Source organism: Taudactylus pleione, unplaced genomic scaffold, assembly GCF_031769625.1.
Source record: "Taudactylus pleione unplaced genomic scaffold, aTauple2 ptg000198l, whole genome shotgun sequence".
Classification (NCBI taxonomy): Eukaryota; Metazoa; Chordata; class Amphibia; order Anura; family Myobatrachidae; genus Taudactylus; species Taudactylus pleione.
This window is the reverse complement of record NW_028284600.1, coordinates 9,084,846-9,106,692: the sequence shown is the minus strand read 5'-3', so window position 1 is coordinate 9,106,692 and position 21,847 is coordinate 9,084,846. Positions and strand designations below refer to the sequence as shown.

The 21,847-nt window shown below is 45.1% G+C and overlaps 3 protein-coding genes across 4 annotated transcripts in view; 2 read left to right on the top strand and 1 right to left on the bottom strand.

Annotated features, from left to right (window-relative positions):
• The window catches only part of LOC148518846 (CUB and zona pellucida-like domain-containing protein 1), a 32,928-nt gene extending 30,374 nt beyond the window's left edge, over positions 1–2,554 (top strand). The window contains exon 9 of the mRNA XM_088476970.1: positions 2,274–2,554. Coding sequence (XP_088333096.1) covers positions 2,274–2,443 — 170 coding nt within the window. The 3' untranslated portion in view covers positions 2,444–2,554. The remainder of the gene's footprint in view (positions 1–2,273) is intronic.
• A 4,604-nt stretch (positions 2,555–7,158) lies between these two features.
• CUNH10orf88 (chromosome unknown C10orf88 homolog) lies at positions 7,159–19,351 on the bottom strand. Its single transcript, XM_088476969.1, has 5 exons — positions 19,023–19,351; positions 17,789–18,083; positions 14,009–14,215; positions 11,244–11,590; positions 7,159–9,636 (listed from the first exon to the last, which is right to left on the bottom strand). Exons 1-5 carry the CDS (start codon positions 19,172–19,174, stop codon positions 9,384–9,386), a joined length of 1,254 nt encoding a protein of 417 aa, XP_088333095.1. The 5' UTR covers positions 19,175–19,351; the 3' UTR covers positions 7,159–9,383.
• Positions 19,352–19,828: 477 nt separating this feature from the next.
• The window catches only part of LOC148518844 (uncharacterized), a 47,587-nt gene continuing 45,568 nt past the window's right edge, over positions 19,829–21,847 (top strand). For both annotated transcript variants that reach the window (XM_088476968.1, XM_088476967.1), the window contains exon 1: positions 19,829–19,878. The gene's annotated coding sequence lies outside the window, so the exon portion shown is untranslated. The remainder of the gene's footprint in view (positions 19,879–21,847) is intronic.

Sequence of the window (21,847 nt, the reverse complement as noted above, 5' to 3'; positions counted from 1 at the left end):
ATCTAACAAAGACATTGTTGATCTACTGAATCTATCTATCACATTGGAGGCATCTTCATATTGGACTACAGCACTTATTCCATTTCCTACTATTTGGGACAAAGTGCTGGAGTCCAATATGAAGATTCCGGTCCGGAGATTAGTGTGTTGAATCCCAAATGCAACAATCATATATATCAGATGCTAGACGCGTTTCGCTGTGTATAACTCACAGCTTCCTCCATAGCTATACATACATATGCTACTATTGCGCATTACATAATAAATTAACTATTTTTAATCCAAGCCGTATACCTATTATAATTTCATCCTCATTGTGATTTATTTATCATCTGATATGTTGCATACAAGTGTCTGCCTCCAATGTGATAGATAGATTCAGTAGATCAACAATGTCTTTTTTAGATTTTTATTGTATTATGTTCAGCATCTGAAACGTTATATATAAGTATCTGTTTTTAATGCGACATTTAGATCTAGCAGATCAACACAGTCTTTATTAATTGATAGCGCAGGTTCTTTCATCTTCTTGTTCACACATTGCAACTGCTTATCAACATGTAACTCTACATTGAACCTGGCACCCCGATGAGGGCTGTTTGGAGCGACTGAAGCCATAGTCGATGAGGACACATCTGTACTGTATTTATAATTTATAGATTATTAAAGTCTACCCGTCATCTACACACAATGGAAATAGTCATGTGTGCCGAACCAAGGTTCATGAGAATCCAGGGGAACCAGTTATGTAACTGAGGCAATTGTTAGGCTGCATATTTACCATGATTATTGGGTAAACCCACAAAGTTGAAGGCAGACAGCTTTCTGGAGACCTCTATAGTATTAATCTACTTTTACTTGTCCTTAATAATACTGTTTCAGAGGATTATGGCTCTTTCCCATTGAGCGACGATCCTTCAATGCCCCAGCACTGAAGGGGTGTTTTTAGATTTCTAGCTCTGTGCATGCCCCTAAGGTGCTGTGGTAGCCCCCATCTAGTGTGACCACAATGGAGCATTCCGATGCACTAAGAACGGCCATCACCGAAGCACAAACTGCCTCATGCTCGTTTAAGAAGAAATAAGAGGCTGCATTTCCATGACTATTGGTTTAGCTCACAAGATGGCTGTCTTAATGCAAAAGGATATTTAACAGTGCATGATTGACTATAAGTGTAAGTGTACAGTAAGTGTTGTGTGGATGTACATCTCCCAGAATTGATATAAGGTACAGTATATTCAGATGTCTTCATACACCAAGCCTCAATGCACCAAACGGCACCACTGAGACGCACCACACGGTGCATCGTAGCAACTTTTCCTTTCAATTTCGCATCTTATTTGCATTGTACATTCAGCAAAACACCAATGTGTACTAGAGACGCAGGGCTGCGACTTGATCCAAAAATGAATTTGTTTTGCTTGCGTACAAAGGAACTTATTCAGAGATGGATGGTAATACGATTGCAGCTGCGATTTCGTACAGAACACAGATGCGAAAGTATGCTAATGGTTCCAAAGATCACCCGAGCATAGGGACTTAGTGCTGCTTTCTTATTCGCATACGATGTCGCCTACCTATGTAAATGTCGGTAACATCAACGCACATCGAGCGGCCATCTTGCCCTTGCGACAGGTCTGACCAGCCACAGACTCGGCAGCTCTCCTGACCCGCAGAGGGCTATTATGCTGCATGGGAAATCGCAATGGTTAATTTAAGCACGCCAATGAAACAGCGATCAAACGATCAGACACACCTGTGTTTTTGTAACCATCACCACCCCCAAATGCTGACTGCCGGTCACTCACTTTACATGTGGATCCATTGTGCGAACGTAATCACAATGCGATCACTATGCACGTGCAGTGCGCTATGGCAAACAATCGCTCAATCTGCATAAAAATAGCCATTGCGTCTTTGAATCAGTCCCAAAGTCACAGATGGAGCACAACAGAACTTGGCGTGACAAAAAAAAGCTGCGGACGCTGCGTCGTAGCACTTTGTACACAGGCTCAGACTCGTTTGCTCGCAGAAGTACAAGTGTCGCACTTCAAATGGATCAGCGTAATCTAGCAAAGTACTTCTGTCGCTTCCAGTAGTTATATTTGTGCGAATAGGACGCTCGGCGCAAACAAGTCGCACTGGACCCGGCTCACCGAGTGGGGTTGTTTGACGCGACTGCGGCCACGGTGTATGAGGACATATCTGTACAGCGTCTGTGCACTAACGGTTTCCTTATCATATTTTATGATATTTGCTTCTTTTTCCCAAAGGTTCAGTCAGTGAGAAGAGAGAAGAAGCCGTCAGGACAGATAACAGCAGTGTGTATTTTCTTGGCATCCCTGTTCTGGTGGTCAATGTCCTCCTCATTGCATTGGTGCTGATGAGATATGCTAGAAAAGAGCCCACTGGTTACAGGTACCACCAAGTGGCAACGCAATAATCTGGGACTCCTTATACATTTCCTTTCCAGTATAAACAAAAAAACATAAGAGCAAGAAAGTTATTTCTCAGCAAACTGAGCCTCTGACATCTCTCAGATCACCTAACACCCCTTAGCCTTGCTGTATCATATATATTTTAATTAAGGACAGGAATAAAGTTATAATATTATTGATTAGCATGGCTTGACCCATCTCTTTAATACTTACTTTTTGTATATTTCTAATGCTGGGTACACACTGGCCGATATCATGTGTGCGTCGGCCAGTGTGTACCAGCGATAGGTCTGTGAACAGCTTTGTTCACAATAGGTCTGCAAATATATTGGGGCATTGCGCTGTGTGTACGGGTGATCAGCTGACCAGCCGTACACTTACTGCTGAGGTCATCGGGAAGGGGGCGCGACCCAACTCCCGGCCACACAGTGATAGTTGTTCAGTGTGTATGAACAACCATCATCTGCAGATAGATCTTTCAGGGGTGTACCCAGCATAAGACAAGCCTATCGCTCACAATCTCCCCCTATCTCCTTCACCTGAAAGAAAAACTCACTCCTCACAAAGCAATGCAGCTGCTGTGGAGGGGACATGCCCCAAATCACTAGCGAACATGACTTGATTGGGCGAGGGGGGCTTGTCTGCTAAGCTGGGTACACAGGTCGACAGGTAAGTGTATACACTCTTTCCAATCGTATGCCCAATGTTCCAGGCTTGACAGCTGAAATGGGCGGGCATTTAAATTGCCCGTCCACTTGAGCTGTCAATCACCGCAGGGTCCCTGCAGCATGTGTACAGGTGATCGACGGGCCACCCATACACACCAGCAGATGGCCGATATATATATCGGCCATCTGCTGTGCTGCACAGTAAATCGGATATGTCTGTGACACACATGTGCAAGGTTTACGCCAGGAGAAAAAAAAGCTGTGTAAGCACCTGGTTGGGGCTTCACAATGAGACCAGTAAATGCTAAAAGTTACAGCACCTAATTTGCAAACAGTATAGTACTTTAATGAGGTGTCATCAAACAGGACAGTCTGTGTCAGTCATATACTACAAAAAATACATATACAAATATGAAAGTACTATTAAGCTCAATTAAAAACAAACATCCCTTTAATGCAAATATCACTTAAAAAAATGTGAATAGACTGCAGCAGCTACACTATTCATTTGTAGATCATCAGTTGGAGGGAATCAAGGTACACTCAGCCAATCAGAAGCTGTTGCTGATCGTCATCATCAGTGCATATTTGGCACCTCCTGACAGGCACACACTTGTCTGTCCTATGGCTAAGCTGCAGTTGTTTGAACACACCCCTTACTGTACTAAGCCTATGCTTGTTGCCCCCTCCCACCCCCATTTAGCCAGTGTAGAGGTTGTACGCTCAGGGGCCCTGATTCAGAGCCGGACGCTATTTGCGGTCGTTCGTTCACAAAAAAGGGGTGGCTATTCAAATGAACCGTTCGCTCTTTGCGGTCTGTTCACGCCTCTATGTCTGAGCAAGCGAACAAAACTTGCGGTCGTAATTTTGAAAAAGACGCCCCCTGGCCGCTCGCACCATACGTCATGTCCGCTATTTATTAGATTAATCGAGTACATCGAACGGCGTATGAACTGCTCGCTATTCTTGTGGTTGGTTTTTCCTACCGCTATTTTGCGAGCAGTTCTGACTATAAAAAAACCAAGTGACGTGGTCAATGACGCTGCTGTATTAAGCACTCACTTAAAAATCTGCACAAGGATAAAAGTGTAACTTTATGTGTGCATGTCCAAAAATTAATATTTAACAAAAAAATTAAGCTTTTCTAGATCACATTAGTTTACGAGAGGATTTCAAAAAGCATTTGCGCATTTACACCATGCACGTAATTTACCCTCCCCAATTTATGGTCAGGCAGTCTCCCTAACCTGTTTTCTATGTGCTCTGTCAGTGGTGTGTTGTTATTAAATGACCCGATGACACAAAATCCCTCCAACTGTAGCATCAGGAGTGTTATTAGATACTTGAATGTGCAGATATTGAGACCTGACAAAATGTATCTTCAATTAAAGCAGGAGTATGGTGATGTGAGACAGTGGTGTGAATTGTTCAATAATGGTCAAACAAATGTGCATGTCAAAGACCCATCACTTGTCACAGTTTATGGAAGTTTTCAATCATCCACCCTATAATACGGACCTTGCTCCAAGCGATTTTCACCTTTTCAGTAAGTAGCTGATTCAGACCCCACTAGGATGCGTTCGCTCGTAGCTGGCCGATTGTTGCTTTCTGTGCATGCATATACATCGCAATGCGCGTGCACGAACCACTGCAAAAGATTGAGAAGCGTTCGCTCGCCCAGCATAGACAGCCCAGCTGAATGAGTGACAGAAGAGGGCATTTGTAGGTGGTAACAGGAGCAGGCCACTATAAACGGGGGAGTGGAGGTGCGAACGCAGGTGTGCCTGAGTGTTACAACGCCATTGCAGAGGCGTGCATAATTAACAGGCAGCGTCATTGTACACATCACCCGGTTGAATTTCACACTGAAGTGATCGCAGTGCTTGCGGCAGGTATAGTCAACCTCAAGCGCTGCGATCGCATCCGATGGTGCTCGATGTACCAATGGTTTCAAGCACTTCCAGGAGATGACGTGCACAAATGGGCGTCTTATGAATGGCTGGTGGACGTCTGCATACACAAAATGATCGCATGCCAAGACTTAGTGGGCATGCCAATGCCTTGCGATCGGCTGCCTTGCTGGGCGTGCGCAGGATTTGAATACGGTGCGAGCAAACGTATCTAGCGAGCGGGTCTGAATGAGCTCCTAAGTTCAAAGAGTTCCTGGATGGAAAATGCTTTGGAAGTGAAGAGTTGAAGCTTTCAGTCAGCAACTGGGTCAATGGACTGGAGGCAGCCGAGTACAAGGGGATTTTAGAGATCATGGACACATATGATAAATGCTTAAATGAAGGAGCTGATTATGTGGAGAAATAAACAAAGGTTCTCTGTGATAACAGGCCGCGATTCACGATTGCGCAGAGACCCGATTTTTGACAGTGCCCATTCCACTTACAGGTATCATGACAAAACGTTTGTACTTTAAAGTACAGGCCAAATGATTCATGTGAATGTGCCTTTTCAGCACCAATGAGTTGTGTACATAATGTATATTCCCTACTGTGCGTTTTCAGGACTCCTAGCATACCGACATTCCATAGAACAGCTACTGAGGTGGGTCTATGGGCCTGAGTCAGAAGTAGGGCGCCTGTGCGACTTTATGCTTTAGCCATTCCCTGATGTACGTCTCTCTGTGTCCGAATGTGCAAGGACTGAGATGCCTACTTGCAGCATCTATAGACGATGCATTAGCCAGCGGTCGCACCTCAAAATTTGCACCAGCCCTGTGGTAGGTGCAGATTATCAGTCTGAGTATGGCGTCCTATGTGAGCGGCAGAGCGGCTTTGTACCCAACCGCATTAAGCAACACGCATGCTACACTTTTATAGGGTGCAACATCTGTGTACGTCTTATTGGCCAACCCCTTGTTACCTTCCTAGTCGCAGCTCAGGAACGCCCCTTACACTTTTTCGCGCGTGCGTCTGAATCTCTACTGCAACGCTGTACAAACACCATCAGGACGCATGCACAGACGAAAATATCAGCCATTAGCATGAACATGGGCAGAGCTTGTGACTCGGAATCAGGCCATGTGTGTACTGTCTGTCGTGCTCTGTTTCAGCACAAAATGGTCATACAAGAGGCAGCATGCAGTGCACATAGTAATAACATTAAGGGGCCCAGTTATCATTCTATAGTCGCAGCTGTATCAGGTGTTAAGCGCAAATATTTAGTCTCCCCCCCCCCCCCCGATGTATTAAGGAGGGACCGCAGCAGGTATCTCCAATACCACAGCCGGTATCACCTGCTGTGATCCCTCCATTCCCACAGACAGTCACATCCCCCCATAGGTTTCTATGGGGATCCGATGCTGCCAAATTTATTAACAACCGGAATGCGATGCATTCCCCATATTGGCCCCTGCCGCTAACGTGAACTGAAGATGGTGTTAGCCGCTGTAGCCTATGGGCCACACATCACATAATTAGCCGGCAGAGGGTTCCTCAGGAACCCTCCCCGGCAATGGTCCCCGTGCGTGGGCAGTCAGTAGGACTTGCGCATGGGCATCAGCCTCGGCATCTCTCCGGGCACATCGCAAGGACGGGCTCTTTTCAGAGCCTCTCTCCCTGCATGTTTCCGGATGACACAATGCAACGATAGGATCACTTGTTGTAAAGCGATCATAGGCGGTAATGTCGTTCCCAGATCGTGTGGCAATCATTAATAAATGGGGGCCTATGACATGTGACATTGGGAAAATAGAAGCCCCACGCTTGAACAAACCAAAACCTCTCCCAACCCAGTTATGTTTGTGCAAAACGCCAGCCCTTTCTAGGTCCACAAATTAGAACAGTCCTACAAGAATCAGAACAACTGAAAAATATGCAGTACTCCTAATTTTCTGCTATATATATATATATATCCGCCACCAATCACCAGTGCTCGCACCTTCCTACTTAGGAGGGATTAGGAAGGAGAAACCATGTGCTTGGATTCCCTCTGATGTAAGCTTTAAGCGGTACTGTGTGACCAGGAAAGGACGGACAGCTCGGACATGGACACCTCAGTAGTTAGTGCAGCACATTAACATGTAATCATTTGCTCCAAACATTACAATAATGCATTTTCATTTGCAACAAACCTTGTACAACTACAATATAAGAGGATTTAACACAGATTTTGATGCAAGACTTAAAGTTAAAATTTTCTAAGAAAAATAAAATAAAAATCACCACTTTAAATCCTGCTGCAAAACTGACTAAATATTGTCACTTAGCCGAATCACAACGTTACACTTGGATAAACTGGTTTGCAGCTTCTCGGCACTTGCTGTAAGTCACAGGCTTTAACAATTGTCCATAACTGTTTAAAAAGGAATAAGATGTTGAATAAGGTTTTAAAAGTATTACACAGTTTCAGAAATAAAGAATGAAACTCGTTATGAAAATGTGACATCACGATAGGACAATAATAGATTTTAGTTCTTTTAAGTGAAAATCTCCCAATGGTCATTGTGACGACCACATAATAACCTCTACCATCAGCTCATATTATCAGTACAGTAACGTTTTTATTTACAGTAGTTATCAGGTTTTATGACAAACAGCAGCTGTTGAAATTCCCATTGGAATGGAACGATAATAGCAAATAAGACATTTCACCAGCCTGTGGTGTTAACTCTTTCAGCTGACAAATACCCTCCGCTGAGGTGAACAACAATATGATATAGCCTACAGAAAGACTTAAAGAGCAAAATAAAAAATCACTATCATATTATCCTAATTACTTTGTATATTTAATAATACCGCTTCCTCACCAAATTACTACTTGTGAAAACAGCACCCCTAGTGGATAAATAGAAGAACTCATCTCAATATACAGCAATGTTTTTTAGTCTCATGTTCATAAATGACCATATCAGAGCCATGTACACTTGGTAGGAATAAAGACCTGTAATGACTCCAATCTGACAAAAGTCCACCTACTTCATGTCTATCGTTTATACAGATACTTCCCTCCCGACTCAGACATCTCTTCCCTATCACTTACTTCTCCCCAGAACGCCTGGCTTTCTAATGCCGGATGGTCCCTACCCTGCACCAGTGGTACACGCAGCAATAATGATGGCTGGGTAATGAGTTCTGATGATATGACTGGCAATGAGGTCTGCTTAATGCACTTGACAGTTTGGCATAAGCAGACAACAGGTTCTATTTTGCCTGATCAACAATCACAGGCAGGAACAGGCTTTTCACATACAGTAGTCAGCTTAAAACTTCTGTCTAGTCAACAACCGGGTTACTGGTGCTAGTACTATATCACTGTATATTTGTCATGTAAGTGAACATATTACTAGGAATGTATTTTAAACAGTAACATGTCACTGGCTAAAACATATAGTGTAAATATAGTGTAAAACGGATGCAAGGTCAGTGATCATGTTCTGGGTCCCAATTCATTACCAATAACTCCCTCCTACCTCTCAGGCTGGCACGGTGTTCAGCGTTGCATTAAGCGAAAGACAATTATCATAGAAGAGCCATTACTGAAGCTATCACTGTGCAGAGCCAGAACTTTTACTGTAATGCGGAGAAAGATTTCAGTACAACCAATTTGGACCGCACAGGTTTCCTTTCACATAAGCGGTGAAGATCAGAAGTACAGTATATTATATTTCTTATAGCAAAAATAAATAAGTGGGTGGATCAGATGGTAAAGTTTTTTTTCATACAATATCCCAGTAACACAGTTCTGCAATATAAGTCGGGGGCTTTATATAAATTATTAAGGTGAATATACAGATTTTCAAAAAAATACAGCCATTACAATGACAAAAAGTTACTTATTACCCAACCGATAAAATATCCATAACAGCCATAAAGACCTTTCTTAAAACCATAATACAAACTTAAAAACTGCTAACAAAGTTTCAATTTGAAATATTAATTTTCATATGGTGCAGTATGTAATACAGTCCCGATGTGCAGCTCCTGACCATCAATGCACAGCATAAGCAGGGGACTCAGCATGTGAGCAGCTGGTAGAGTTTATTCATTTATATAAACTATGTACTAGATCACCAATAACAAGCATTTGCAGTTACATGCCAGAACCTTCCTAGCATTTGTCTAGGTTTTCTGGGGTTTGAGGAGGAGCAGCAGCAGCCAGGGGAAAATAACAGTCTCCTCCATTGTGTGGCTTCCCAGTATGTGCTGGTGGCACTGCCTCTACATAATCCAGGAAGGAGCTTGCTACATTGGTCATATGATTAAGTGCTGTACACTCTGAGTACAGCTACAACAGTCAATACGTTGTCTTAGCAGAGAATGGCACGGAATCAGTGCGTGTTCCAGTCGCAGTCCTGCTCATGCCTGTGGTCCGTTTGCCCATTCACAAGTTTCTCTGCCGATTTTCCGGACGATGAATTAGAGCTGCTGCCCTGTATTAGGTTCATTAACCGGTCTAGTCTAGTGTCCAGATGCTCCTGCAAAGTCTTCATCCTGTGATCAATGTGATCCAAGAGGGTCCTCTCCATACGCTCCATGTGTACAGAAAGCACTTTCTCCAAAGACGGATCCATCTTCTCTTCCCTGCAATAAAAACACAATACAATGTATACTCTGTATTATGCAGGAGACAGAAAATTGCTACACATATTCCTATTATAGCACCAAATGACAGCCTGGCGCTAATAAACTACAATTAAAGAATAGACCACAGCTGCAAACACATATGGGTCTGTGTAACCCCAATAAAAGATCACCTACTGATGATCCCAAACATAAGTAATACACTGATTGAACTTGTAATTCAAATAAATACTTAATGTGACAGAAATGAATTCAAGACACCAAATAAATCTACTATGAATTTAATAAACACACAATGAGCATATCAGTAATGGTATACAAATGACATATAACAATCTCCTTAATATTGTAAAAGTCTATACAGACTATCATATATTACCATGGAACCTCTTAGTTCCTAATAAAAATCTGCATAACTGGCAGGTTTACTAAAGGAAGCAAAAAACATAAAAAAAATATATATAAAAAATTGTATATTTCATATATAATGTGACCAGTATAATGTTATTTAGGAAACACGGACTTCACGCTAATTTGAAGCGTACGTATAATCCACCTGTATATCCTGAAGAAGTGTAGCGGTTATTGGTATCTCCTACCGCCTGGCCAATGGACAAGGTTATCCTCTGACGGGGAAATCCTAAGGCTGTAATATGGTCAACACATGACCGCCTGGTTATCTCTCACAGTCCTGAATCCAGTCAGCGGGCACAGTCACCGCAATATATATAACACAGACATACTGCATCCATACCATGGTTACAAAGATAATATGCTTTACATAAAATATCTAAACGATATTTCCAGCTTTCATTGCTCTTAATTTCTGTCTCTCTCCATCTGATTTACATCATCCACACAGTTCAGTACCAGCCGCGCGCCTGGCCATAACCCCAGACCCTCCCATATGGGATGAGGTCAATATCCCGACCGTGGGGATTCCGGCATTTAGAATGCCGGCGTTGGAATCCCGACACTTGTCAGAATCCCAGCACCGGCATCCCGACCGCCAGGAATGTCTCTTCTACGTAATAGAGCAAGTCACTAAGCAGACAGAGAACACTGTTAGTACTTCACAATTAGACATGAAGTCACTTTAATACATCTCTGAAGTACACGTCACCTGCGCACTGTAGAGGCTGCCATTTTGTGGGTTGAACTAAAATTCATGAGGATAAGCCTATCAAATCACTTCAGACTATTCGTCACAATGTGCTTTAGTAAGGACAATAGTTTCTAGTAAATAATAATAAATAATCAGAAGGTCTCATGAATGTTGGTTCTCCTCACAAAATATCTGCTGGGCACAGATAAGAGGTGATCTATACCAGCAATGTTCCCCTCTATCAGGAGGACGGGTTCGCACAAAAATGACTTTGTAAAACAGTTTCTGAAGTGTGTGTGCTGTGTTTAAAGCAAGTGTATATAGGCATGATACAGATCATCATTATTTTGTTAAGTGCCACATTACTCAGTCAGCAAAAATGTCATACAGAAAACAGGACATACAAACAGAACACAGAAGGCTGGCTGAGAAGGTGCAGGGGGTAGAGGTTTAACATAGAGTGAAGAATACATAGTAAAACATTTATGCTCTATTTGATTACCTTGGTGCTGAACAGGATTCTTGTCTGATCTCTCCCCGTGGCTTCTTCTCCCCACAAAGGTTGCGTAGGAGGGGCAGTAAGGAGTCAGGGCTATGACAATTTGGAGCCTGGCCCATTTGATTCTGTAGTACTGAAGACATAATGGACCCTAAATCACTTTGAGAGCTTGCCAGCTGCTGAAATGAGGTGTGAGGTGTGGACGGCTGATTCTGTGCAGTCTCCTCCCGTGTACCTGGATCGTGTCTGGCCTGCAGGGTGTGTTGTCCAGCATCCTCTTTCTTCTGATCTCTGCCGTGCGCAAAGCTGCCGAACAGCTGCAGTAAATGAGCGCTAAATGGAGCTTGATGCTGTATGCAAGAAGGGAACGAGGATTAACAGCAATCACAGACTCAGTATAAGCATATGCCTACTGTATATTAGTAGCAATAAATATATGTGCAGCAATTCAGGCAGCAGAAGCTGAAACAGACTTGAGGTCACTGGCAAAGGAAACTAGAAACTAAGGCCCTCATTCAGAGCCGTACGCTCTGAGCAGAGCGCACGCTCTGAATGAGGGCCGTCCTCCATAACTATGGTGCGTCCCCATGGACGCTCGTATAGCTGTGGGTCACCACCCACAGCCTATACAAGCGTGCAGTTTGATGGCCGCGATGGTCGTGACCATCGCGACCATCGAAACTGCGAGCCGGAGCCTGCGGTTGAGGTTTTCAACCAAAAGGCCCGGAGTGATTTTGGCTCTATCAGAGCCAAAATCACTCCCACTGACATCACTAGTGATGTTAGTGGGCCGGCTTCTGACGGGAGGCACGCCCCCGGCACGCCCACCAAAGGGGGCGTGCTGTCAATCAACATCGACAGCACGCCCCCTTTGATCAGACACTCGTCGCGTCTGGCGCATGCGCACGACGGAGCTCCCTCCGTCGTGCGCATGCTCAGTGCAGACCATCGACCCACTTGCGAGCGGACAGCCGCTTGCGAGTGGGTCTGAATCAGGGCCTAAGGCTCATTGATGACAGTGCAAAAGCACAGCCTATATGCTGCTCTGTGCCATTGTGCACCTTATATTGGGAATTGCAGTAACGTATGGACCATGGTGGCAGTGTCTCGGATAAGGGAAGGCACAGATTTGCAGTTTTTAAGGAAGAACTTGGTCGGATTTGGGGCCTTGTTGCCAAAAGCGGATTCATTTTACACTGATGTTTAAAACTTTGATGTTCGACATTTGTACATCTGTGTGTGACCGAGTCTGAATCTATATACAAAGTTTTACAATGCAGCAGTCGCAGACTTTTCTCACGCCAAGTTCCGTTGTGCTTCATCTGCAACTTTGGATGTGTTTAACAGCTGCATACACACACAACGATTTAGTTAATGAACGATTTTAGTAAACGATTTTTTCCCTTGAAAAAATTAATTAAAATCGTTTACTAAAGTTGTTCATTTACTAAATGTAATGAACGATTTTTATGAACTACAAACGATTTTTTCATATTAACTTAATGAAAATCGTTGAGTTGACAAGTCTGACTGAACTACAAACTACAAACGTGAACGCGCATGAACAATAATCGTTCATCGTTTGACTCAGAAAGTGAACGATTTTTTCAAACGATTATCGTTAAACTATATCGTTTAACGATAATCATTCAAAAAATCGTTGTGTGTGTATGCACCTTGGCCCTCATTCAGAGCCGCTCGTTAGCGGCAGTACGCTCGTTCCGAGCGATGTTTGCACATCTGCGCATGCGTACGGTTTTTAGTACGCATGCGCGAACCAGTCAGTGCGGCCAAAAATCGTTGGAACGCAATATAGCGAGTGCCTGCTATTTTGAATGACAGAATGAGGCGTATGTGGGTGGTAACAGGGGAAGGTGCTTGAAAATGGGGAGTGGAGATCCGAACGCAGGCGTGCTTAAAGGTCAAAACGGGCGTTTTATGGGTGTGTATATTTAAAACAGCAGCGTCATTGTTCACGTCACTGGGTTATTTTATAGCCAGAACTGCTCGCAAATTTGTGGTAGCAAACACCAACCACAAGAATAGCGAGCAGTTCATACGCTGGTCGATGTACTCGATTAATCTAATAAATAGCGGACATGACGTAGGATGCGAGCGGCCAGGGGGCGTTTTAAACAAATAAACGAGCGTATGTTTTGCTCGCTCGTTCAGACTTAGAGGTGTGAACAGACTACAATGTGCGTACGGATCATTTGAATAGCCACCCCTTGTTTTTAAACGAACGACCGCAAATAGCGAACGGCTCTGAATGAGGGCCCTTAACAGTTAATTCCTGGGGGTTAAAGTCGCAGCCCAGCATCTGTAGAACATTGCGATTGGTGTTTTACTGCATTTGCAATACAAATAAGATGCAAAATTTAAAGAAAGGTGCCTCGCGCGGTATAGATACTAGGGGGTAAATTTACTAAGATGTGAGTTCTATTAAGAAGTGATGTTGCCCATAACAACCAATCAGATTCCAGGTATTATCTTCTAAAAGGTGCTAGATAAATGAGAAGTAGAATCTGATTGGTTGCTATGGGCAACATTACTTCTTAAATAGAACTCCCATCTTAGCAAATTTACCCCTAGGTGTATGAGGAGACATATGTATATACACACCTAAAATATATAAAACTTATTATATAGAATAAACATGCTAAGCTATAGACAGAGCTCTGCCTTTACTTTGGTCATTGTGACATTGTACAGTGAGGTCCATAATAGAGGTTAGATTCCAGCAGCTGTGATCCCAGGGGCAGACTCACCTTCTGCTGGGCACGCATCATGGTCATTAGCTCCTCTGCGCCAGGTGATATTTTCCCACCCATACTGTCCATAATACTTTGCACACGTTCCAAATTAATTGACGGCCCCAGGACGGATGAGGCTTGGGAGCACCTTTCAGGGACAGAGGTGACTTGCACACAGATCTCACTCACAGATACGCTGTGTTTTCCGCCAAGTGAAAGCAGCTTAAGAAGAAACAGACAGTAGTTACTAAGACATAAGCACAGGAAATTTACATCTGGCTACAATAGTATCTATATATTATATAATAAATACGGAGTATGACTTGGGTACTAGTCGTGGGGTCTACAATACTTATTCATAAACAATGTAAAATAGCAGCCAAATACTGGAATACAACAGTGTCTCACTGGTCAAACTTCTGTTCTCCGATGTTTATTATTCCTCTGATGCTTTACAATTACCTCTCACTAAAGACCTCCACATTCACACTCTTATTTCCATGCCATGGCAAGACTTGGATTCACCTCCTGCCACTTAAGCTGGGTACACACAATCCGATATATCGTACACATCGTATAATGTGTATGCCCGATCCATCGTTCATCGCATCATCCTACCTGCTGTTCTGCACTGCAGATGGGACGATGCAATGAACGATGCGGTGCTGTTACATGTAACAGCATGTATCGACATTGCACCGTCGACACCGGACGGATCGTGCAGTGTGTATGGTGTGGGTGATGTATCGTTACATCGCAACGTCGCACAATTGCATTGCTTGTACCCAGCTTTAATATCTGCTGCACAAATCCCGACATTTACTCCTCAGAACATCCAGAATCCGTTTTAAGCTATCCATCCTCACCGACACCTCCCCCTCATACATGTCTGACCTCGTCACAAAATATTCTCTCTACCACTTTTACACTAAGTTCCTTGGTCTGCCCGGGATTTGGAACACGGTTCTCCCCTTTGGACCGTGGCGCTGACCCGGGTTATTCCCGGGTCGGTGGCGTTCACAATGCGCACGGGTGCAGTGGAATTGGTCTGTCGATGCTTGGAGATGACATCATCTACAAGCGCCGAAAAATCTGAAAATCACCATTCTGTAAACGGGACCAGGGTTGGACGACCCGGGTTACCCGTTTACACTGCAGAGTTACATGGGTCGTTCCCATGTGAAACACTGCAAACTTCCCGGGTTGGATTGCAGGGTCACTCGACCTGGGAGTCCAACCCTGGCCCCTTTTACACCTAGCAGCAACCAGAGTTACCCCAGTAGTGCTTCCCTAGCGTTCCCGCTAGGCTGTTTTAGCGGGACGCGGCGCCCTGCCCTCTTTCTGGAAGGCAAAAAGCGCCCTGCCCTCCAGAAGGAGGGCAAAAAGCGCCCTGCCCTAACAGCCTGCGGGAACTGTCTTCACCCGCGGGTCGCAGTGTCCCGCGGGTGAAGAAATGTGCGGTGACCCGGTCACCACTGGAGAATAGACACCGGGCGCATGCGCCCGGCATCTATTCTCCCTGTCTGCAGGGCTTGGGGGCTGCCCGGCGTTTCCGTAAGTGCCGGGCACGCCCCCAAGAGTGACGAAAAGGGGACGCGTCTTATAGACACGCCCCCTTTTCAATGACCACGCCCCCTTCTCGAACGTGCCCTCTCTAGCTCCGGCGCCCTGCCTCGCGCCGGAGCTAGAGTGAACACTACTTCCCCTCTCCTTTCATAACTACTTCTCACTCCAAACTTCTCCCGTGCTGCTCGCCTCTTCCGGGACACCCTTCGACCTGGGTTATTCCCGGGTAGGCCCCGTTTACACTGAACCGCGGTCAGCCCTGCAAAACCTATGGATGTCATAAAGAAATGGGCTTTTTCAAACTCACAAAGATAAGGTCATAAAAGGGTGGTTGGGGACTGCTCACTATATTGCAGCAAATATGGCCAATCAGCAGCTTTAGCGGTGACCTGGGTCGGATAACCATGGTCAGACCATTCACACCGCACCGTGACCTGGGTTGTTCACGTGTCCAACACTGCTTGCTACCCGGGTTGGATCCCCAAGTCCCTCGACCCGGGTTAGTTTTCAGGGACCCTTTCACACCGAGCCATGACCCAGCAATAATCCAGGTTATTTCGGTAATCACACTCTCTCGCAACCTTTATGTTTCAAGCTCACCCTCACAAAACCCACCTATTCACTATAGCCTATCCTGCTCCCTCTACCAGATGCCACCCTACCCCTCTATCTCCAAATGTCTCATCCTTTTCATCGCCCTCTCTCCAGACTATGAGCAGGAAGTAGTACAACATTGGGAAATGAGCTTTCAATAAACAGGAGGTCTTGTACGATCTCTCAATTTAGAACAATGCTACCTAATATTGTATGCTATAAAAAAGGTACAATGTTCATTATACAGTAACCAAGGTTTATTATGAAAGTACCTTTGTATTACTTACCAGGATATCCAACTACAACTGTATCATATATGAGAAATATCGCACATTAACAGGCCAGGGGACAAACGTTTGGTCTACCACATCTGGCCCATAAGCCCTCCATTGGACAGGCCAACTCTAGTGTAATAACTGTAATACATTGCACGGTAATCAGATGTTCAGGATTCAACGTGAGCAGAACAAAATGGCTGAATCAACTTGTGGCTATGCAGAGTTTTTTTATGTATATATGGATAGTCTAGGGAAATGCTTTCTAATTATTTTTTCCTGAAGTATTGAAATATGTTCATCACTACATTTAGTGAAATGATGACACAGACCCAGGGAACACTAGTAAGAACAGAGCGAGGTGTGGGCCGTATCATTCAGGAGGCCAGGCTAGAGATCTGGCTGCTATAGTCACACATTGGGGCCGATTCCCAGTTGGACGGAAAGTGGCTTTGTTTGCGTGATGCCGCGGAAGCCAAATATACTCCCTTACGCTATAACAAGTTGCTGTAGGGCTAATGTGAGGATCCATGTGGCTCCAAGCTGGAAACCGCACTACCGCCTTTATTTCTCCGTTCATAGCTGGAACAGTCATCATTAGTATCGGCACTCGCCCCAGACCCATGCAAGAGATCCGTTAGAATCAGACTTCCATTCTCCTTACGCGGGAGTCAAAACAGCACAGAACTCTAGCCACACACCCACGACACTCACAGGCAGAACAGTTTCGCATTGTCACCACCCACTTTCCAACACAAAGCGCTTATTCAATGGAAAGATAGATACATCAGACGTGGATGAGGATACACAAAAATGCGGAACATTGCATCTGTGCGCACACACCATCCGACTCAGAATCAGCCCCATTGGCTGAGAGAAATGAAAAGACAAAAACAGGACGCGCGAGAAGCGGAGGTGGAGAAGCATCTTTTTAAATCTCCAGAACGCTGTAAGAAAATAGAAAGGGTGATGGGGCACAGCGAGGATACTTGAAATGAAAAATAAAAATGACATACAGCCCTTCAAGACTTACAATGCTAAAGGCAGCCATAGACTAGCCAATAACTGCACAGTGTATGGCCGCGACTGAGTGCCAATTATCTCTCGGTCGTGCATGATAAACATTACAGCGTGCCCGACTGATGCAATTACTTAGTGCTCTGATCTGATAGTGAATATACTCACCATCAGACAGAGAGACCAATTATCAGCGTTGTCAGACAATTTGCCTATCTAACGGTGATTTATATCTCACGGTATGGCTAGCATAAGGAATTCTGGGGGTGGAGTCAGATAGTAGTAATGGTCACCATGTTGAAGCTTTATTGGTTTAGGTGTGGGTAGAAACATAAATAAATACCTTGACTTTACACGAAGGCACAGGGAAATCCAGCTTCAGCTGGGCTTTGTACAATGTAACAGGACTGTCTTCTCCACTGCTGGCAAGAGTGCAAAATGTTTCTCCTCGGCTGGTTCCCAAGTACTCGTCTTCGTGCCCATCTTGGGAACCACTGTAAACCTCAATGGTCCTTGCTTCACTGCAGATACTAACATTCAGTATTCGATCTTTCCCTTGTGCTACACAGAACAATGACAAGGTACAGGGTGTGGCCACTTGTGAGGGGGACGGTGGTTCCAGAAATATACAGTTCTCCCTGAAAAAAAAAAACACAACATAAACAGCATAACAAGAGAAATACAGGAGTGATTTAGGTGTTCTAAAATATGAATATATAGGCCTGTATTCAATTTGAGGTGAGAAGTACAGCCTTTTCGCCTGCTGGACCTTTCACCTCCTTCGCCGGTGAAAAAGTATCACGCGTGTCCCCGCATTCAATTTCTAAGGACGGGGCACGGTGAAACTAGAACAGGCGAAAAGTCCAGTCAATTTTCGGGAAATCATCCTTGCACCCCCCCTAAAGATGTCCAGACATGGGGGATCACTATGGGTACCCCCGATTTTTCCTGAAGGGAAGTCGGGTTTTTAAATAGCCGCGGCAGGTGCATAAATGCAGATTTGAAGAAGGTGGTGAAGAATAGCACTTAACTTATTTTTTGGCAAAAATAACTATGCCCATCAAATTTGGGGTACATGAAAATGGGTGCAAGCATATTTTAAAGTCCCTAAAGTGATTTTTAAAAATTCTTAAAAAATGTACCCGTCGCTATCACCCGCAATGAAGAAAACACCTGCCGCATACATGGGAACACTCTAGTCTAAGTTCACTTAGTGGCACCAGTACTGCATTTAGTAAAAATAGCTTTAAATACATAGTATGGGGTCTATTTACTAAGCAGTGTTAGGAGACAGAGTGTAAAGTGATAAGGTGCCAGCCAATCAGCTCCCAACTGTCATCTCACAGGCTGTGTTTGAAAAATGACAGTTAGGAGCTGATTGGCTGGCACCTCATCACTTTACACTCGGTCTCCTAACACTGCTTAGTAAATAGACCCTATAGAGAGAATAGTTACAATTGTTGTGTGCAGGGCTCAGTATTGGAGACACAAGGGCCAGTCCCATAGACACATGGTTACATACTAACACTGTCCCTGGGAACTAGCTACTGCTGTTAGGCTCAGAGAACAGTCCTCACCTTGAGACGGCCGCCGCATCACTCAACGCTGCAGTATCAGGAGCTGACACGGTCAGGACAGCATCCAAGTCCGCCCGACACAGCCAGGAGCTGGTGCACAGCACAGAGGCCTGGAGGCTCCCACCCAGCACGGAGGACAGGGGCCCGGACATCCCCACACACACAGAGGCTGAGAAGACTACACAACAAGACCAACTACACAAATCAATGACAGCAACATGAGCAGGAAGCCCATACAGAGGGGGAGCGCATTCACAGTCACACAAATTCCGCTCACTAGAGCAAAGGACTAGTCTGATTGTTGCTGGCGGACATTTTGTTGTAGTCCACACTCAGCGCCCGCACCTGCTTTATTCTGGTTACTCGCTCCGTGGTCTGTCTCCATGGTGATGATGGATGGGGCAGCCACAGTTAGCAGTGTGTGTACTGTGCAGTGTGCACCGATGTAACTGTCATTACACCCTCTGACTAATGTTACATACACCAGCCTACACACAGTAATAATGGCTGCCCAGCATGTCAGACACCTCTGCCCGCTGGAGCCCCTGACTGGCATTATTTAGGGGTAGTAGGGCAGCACTATGTACTAGCTTTTTTGCAGATAGCAGGGTCACAGAGTGATCAGTTCAAAGCGCCAAGTAATAACAATGACCATAACCCAGCTCACCAGTATGTGACAGAGGTGCAGTGGCTTTATCCGCCATGTTGGGGGCTGCAGGGTCAGTGAGGGTCGGCCAGGCACTGCTCATTATCATTTGGGGGAGGGGGACTCGGGGAGTTACTTGCAAGTTGCAGCTCTTCCGGAGGGGCAGCCAGTGACAGTCACTGTGTGTGTGGTGTGGTCCCAGCAGTACTAGTAAGTTCTCTCCTGCAGGAACTGATTTTTATAATATATACTGAATGGATGGACATGTTGGGGGTCTATTTACTAAAGTGTGGGTTTTTAGAAGTGGAGATGTTGCCCATAGCAACCAACCAGATTCTAGCTATTACCTTGTAGAAGGTGCTAGATAAATGTTAAGTAGAATCTGATTGGTTGCTATGGGCAACATCTCCACTTCTAAAAACCCGCACCTTAGTAAATATACCCCACTGTATTTGTTAATTTATTTTATTTATTAACAGTTTCTTATATAGCGCAGCATATTCCGTTGCGCTTTACAATTGGAAACATTGATAGAACAAAACAGGGTAATAACAGACAGACATAGAGGTAAGAGGGCCCTGCTTGCAAGCTTACAATCTATAGGATGAATAGAATGAATAAACCCCACTATCCCATGGCCACCATTGATGGAGAGTACTCTGAAGTACTAGACCTACAAAACAATTACACATCTCCATACATATTTTATTATAATATTGTGCAATACAAAAATGATGAAATGAACTCTCCATTCATCACTGCCCTTTCTCGCCCTATTTCTGCTTGCTTTTATCATTTTTCAAACACGGCCTGTGAGATGGCAGTTAGGAGCTGATTGGCTGGTATCTTATCTAGCGTTCCCGCTAGGCTGTTTTGGCGGGGCGCGGCGCCCTGCCCTCCTTCTGGAGGGCAAAAAGCACCCTGCCCTCCAGGAGGAGGGCAAAAAGCGCCCTGCCCTCACAGCCTGCGGGAGCCGTTCTCACCCGCGGGACGCAGTGTCCCGCGGGTGGAGAAACATGCGGTGACCCTGTCACCGCCGGAGAATAGACGCCGGGCGCATGCGCCCGGCATCTAGTCTCCCTGTCTGCAGGGCTTGGGGGCTGCCCGGCGTGTCCGTAAGTGCCGGGCACGCCCCCAAGAGTGACGAAAAGGGGACGCGTCTTATAGACACGCCCCCTTTTCCGATGACCACGCCCCCTTCTCGGTCGCGCGCGCGCCGAAGGCATGCCCTCTCTAGCTCCGGCGCCCTGCCTCCCGCCGGAGCTAGAGGGAACACTATTATCTCATTTCACTTTGTCTCCTAACACCGCTTAGTAAATAGACCCCCTTGTGTGGTTTCACCCTGGGTATGCTCCAGGGGCGAGCTTCAGCAAGTAGGGTGATGCTGAGTCCTAGGCAACTGACTTGCAGCTGGAGGGGCGTTACTAAGTGGTGTAACAGGGTGTTCGCACATAGGCAAAGTTTAGTGCAGGGGTAAAAGGGGTGTTGAGGGCGTGTCAGCAGCATTGTGGGCTATGCAGTGTTGTGCATATAAGTAATTACACCTGCTTTCAGATATATCTCTTGCACCAAGGATAGACCAGGTGCAAGTGTGCACTGGTAATGATGACAGAATGACGCAAAGCATAAGGACACAGACCGCGTGGTCACATACTGTATATGTAGATCTACCATACTTATCCTTTTACATCAGGACACTCATGAATTACCCAGGTTCTATGGCTGGCTGACCTAAAGCCTGCATTTCACATGGTTTTGATCACTCACAGAACCTGTGTAATGCATGAGTGTCCCGGTTTAAAGAGATATGGGTCTATTTACTAAGCCGTGTTAGGAGATAAAGTGAAATGAGATATGGGTACCAGCCAATCAGCTCCCAACTGCCAAGTCACAGGCTGTATTTGAAAAATGGCAGGAGCTGATTGGCTGGCACCTTGTCACTTGTCACTCTGTCTCCTAACACTGCTTAGTAAATTGACCCCTTAGTATGGTAAGCCTATGTACAACTCAGCATGTTGGTGAATAATCGCCTTTAGGGCTTGATTAACTACCGATTGCAACTGCGATTGCGTACGCAGTTAGCTGATTGTTGCATTCTGCGCATGTATATGCATCGCAGTGCGCGAATACTTTGCAGACCCATCGCAGTTATTGACAGGAAATACCAATTGAGGATGGG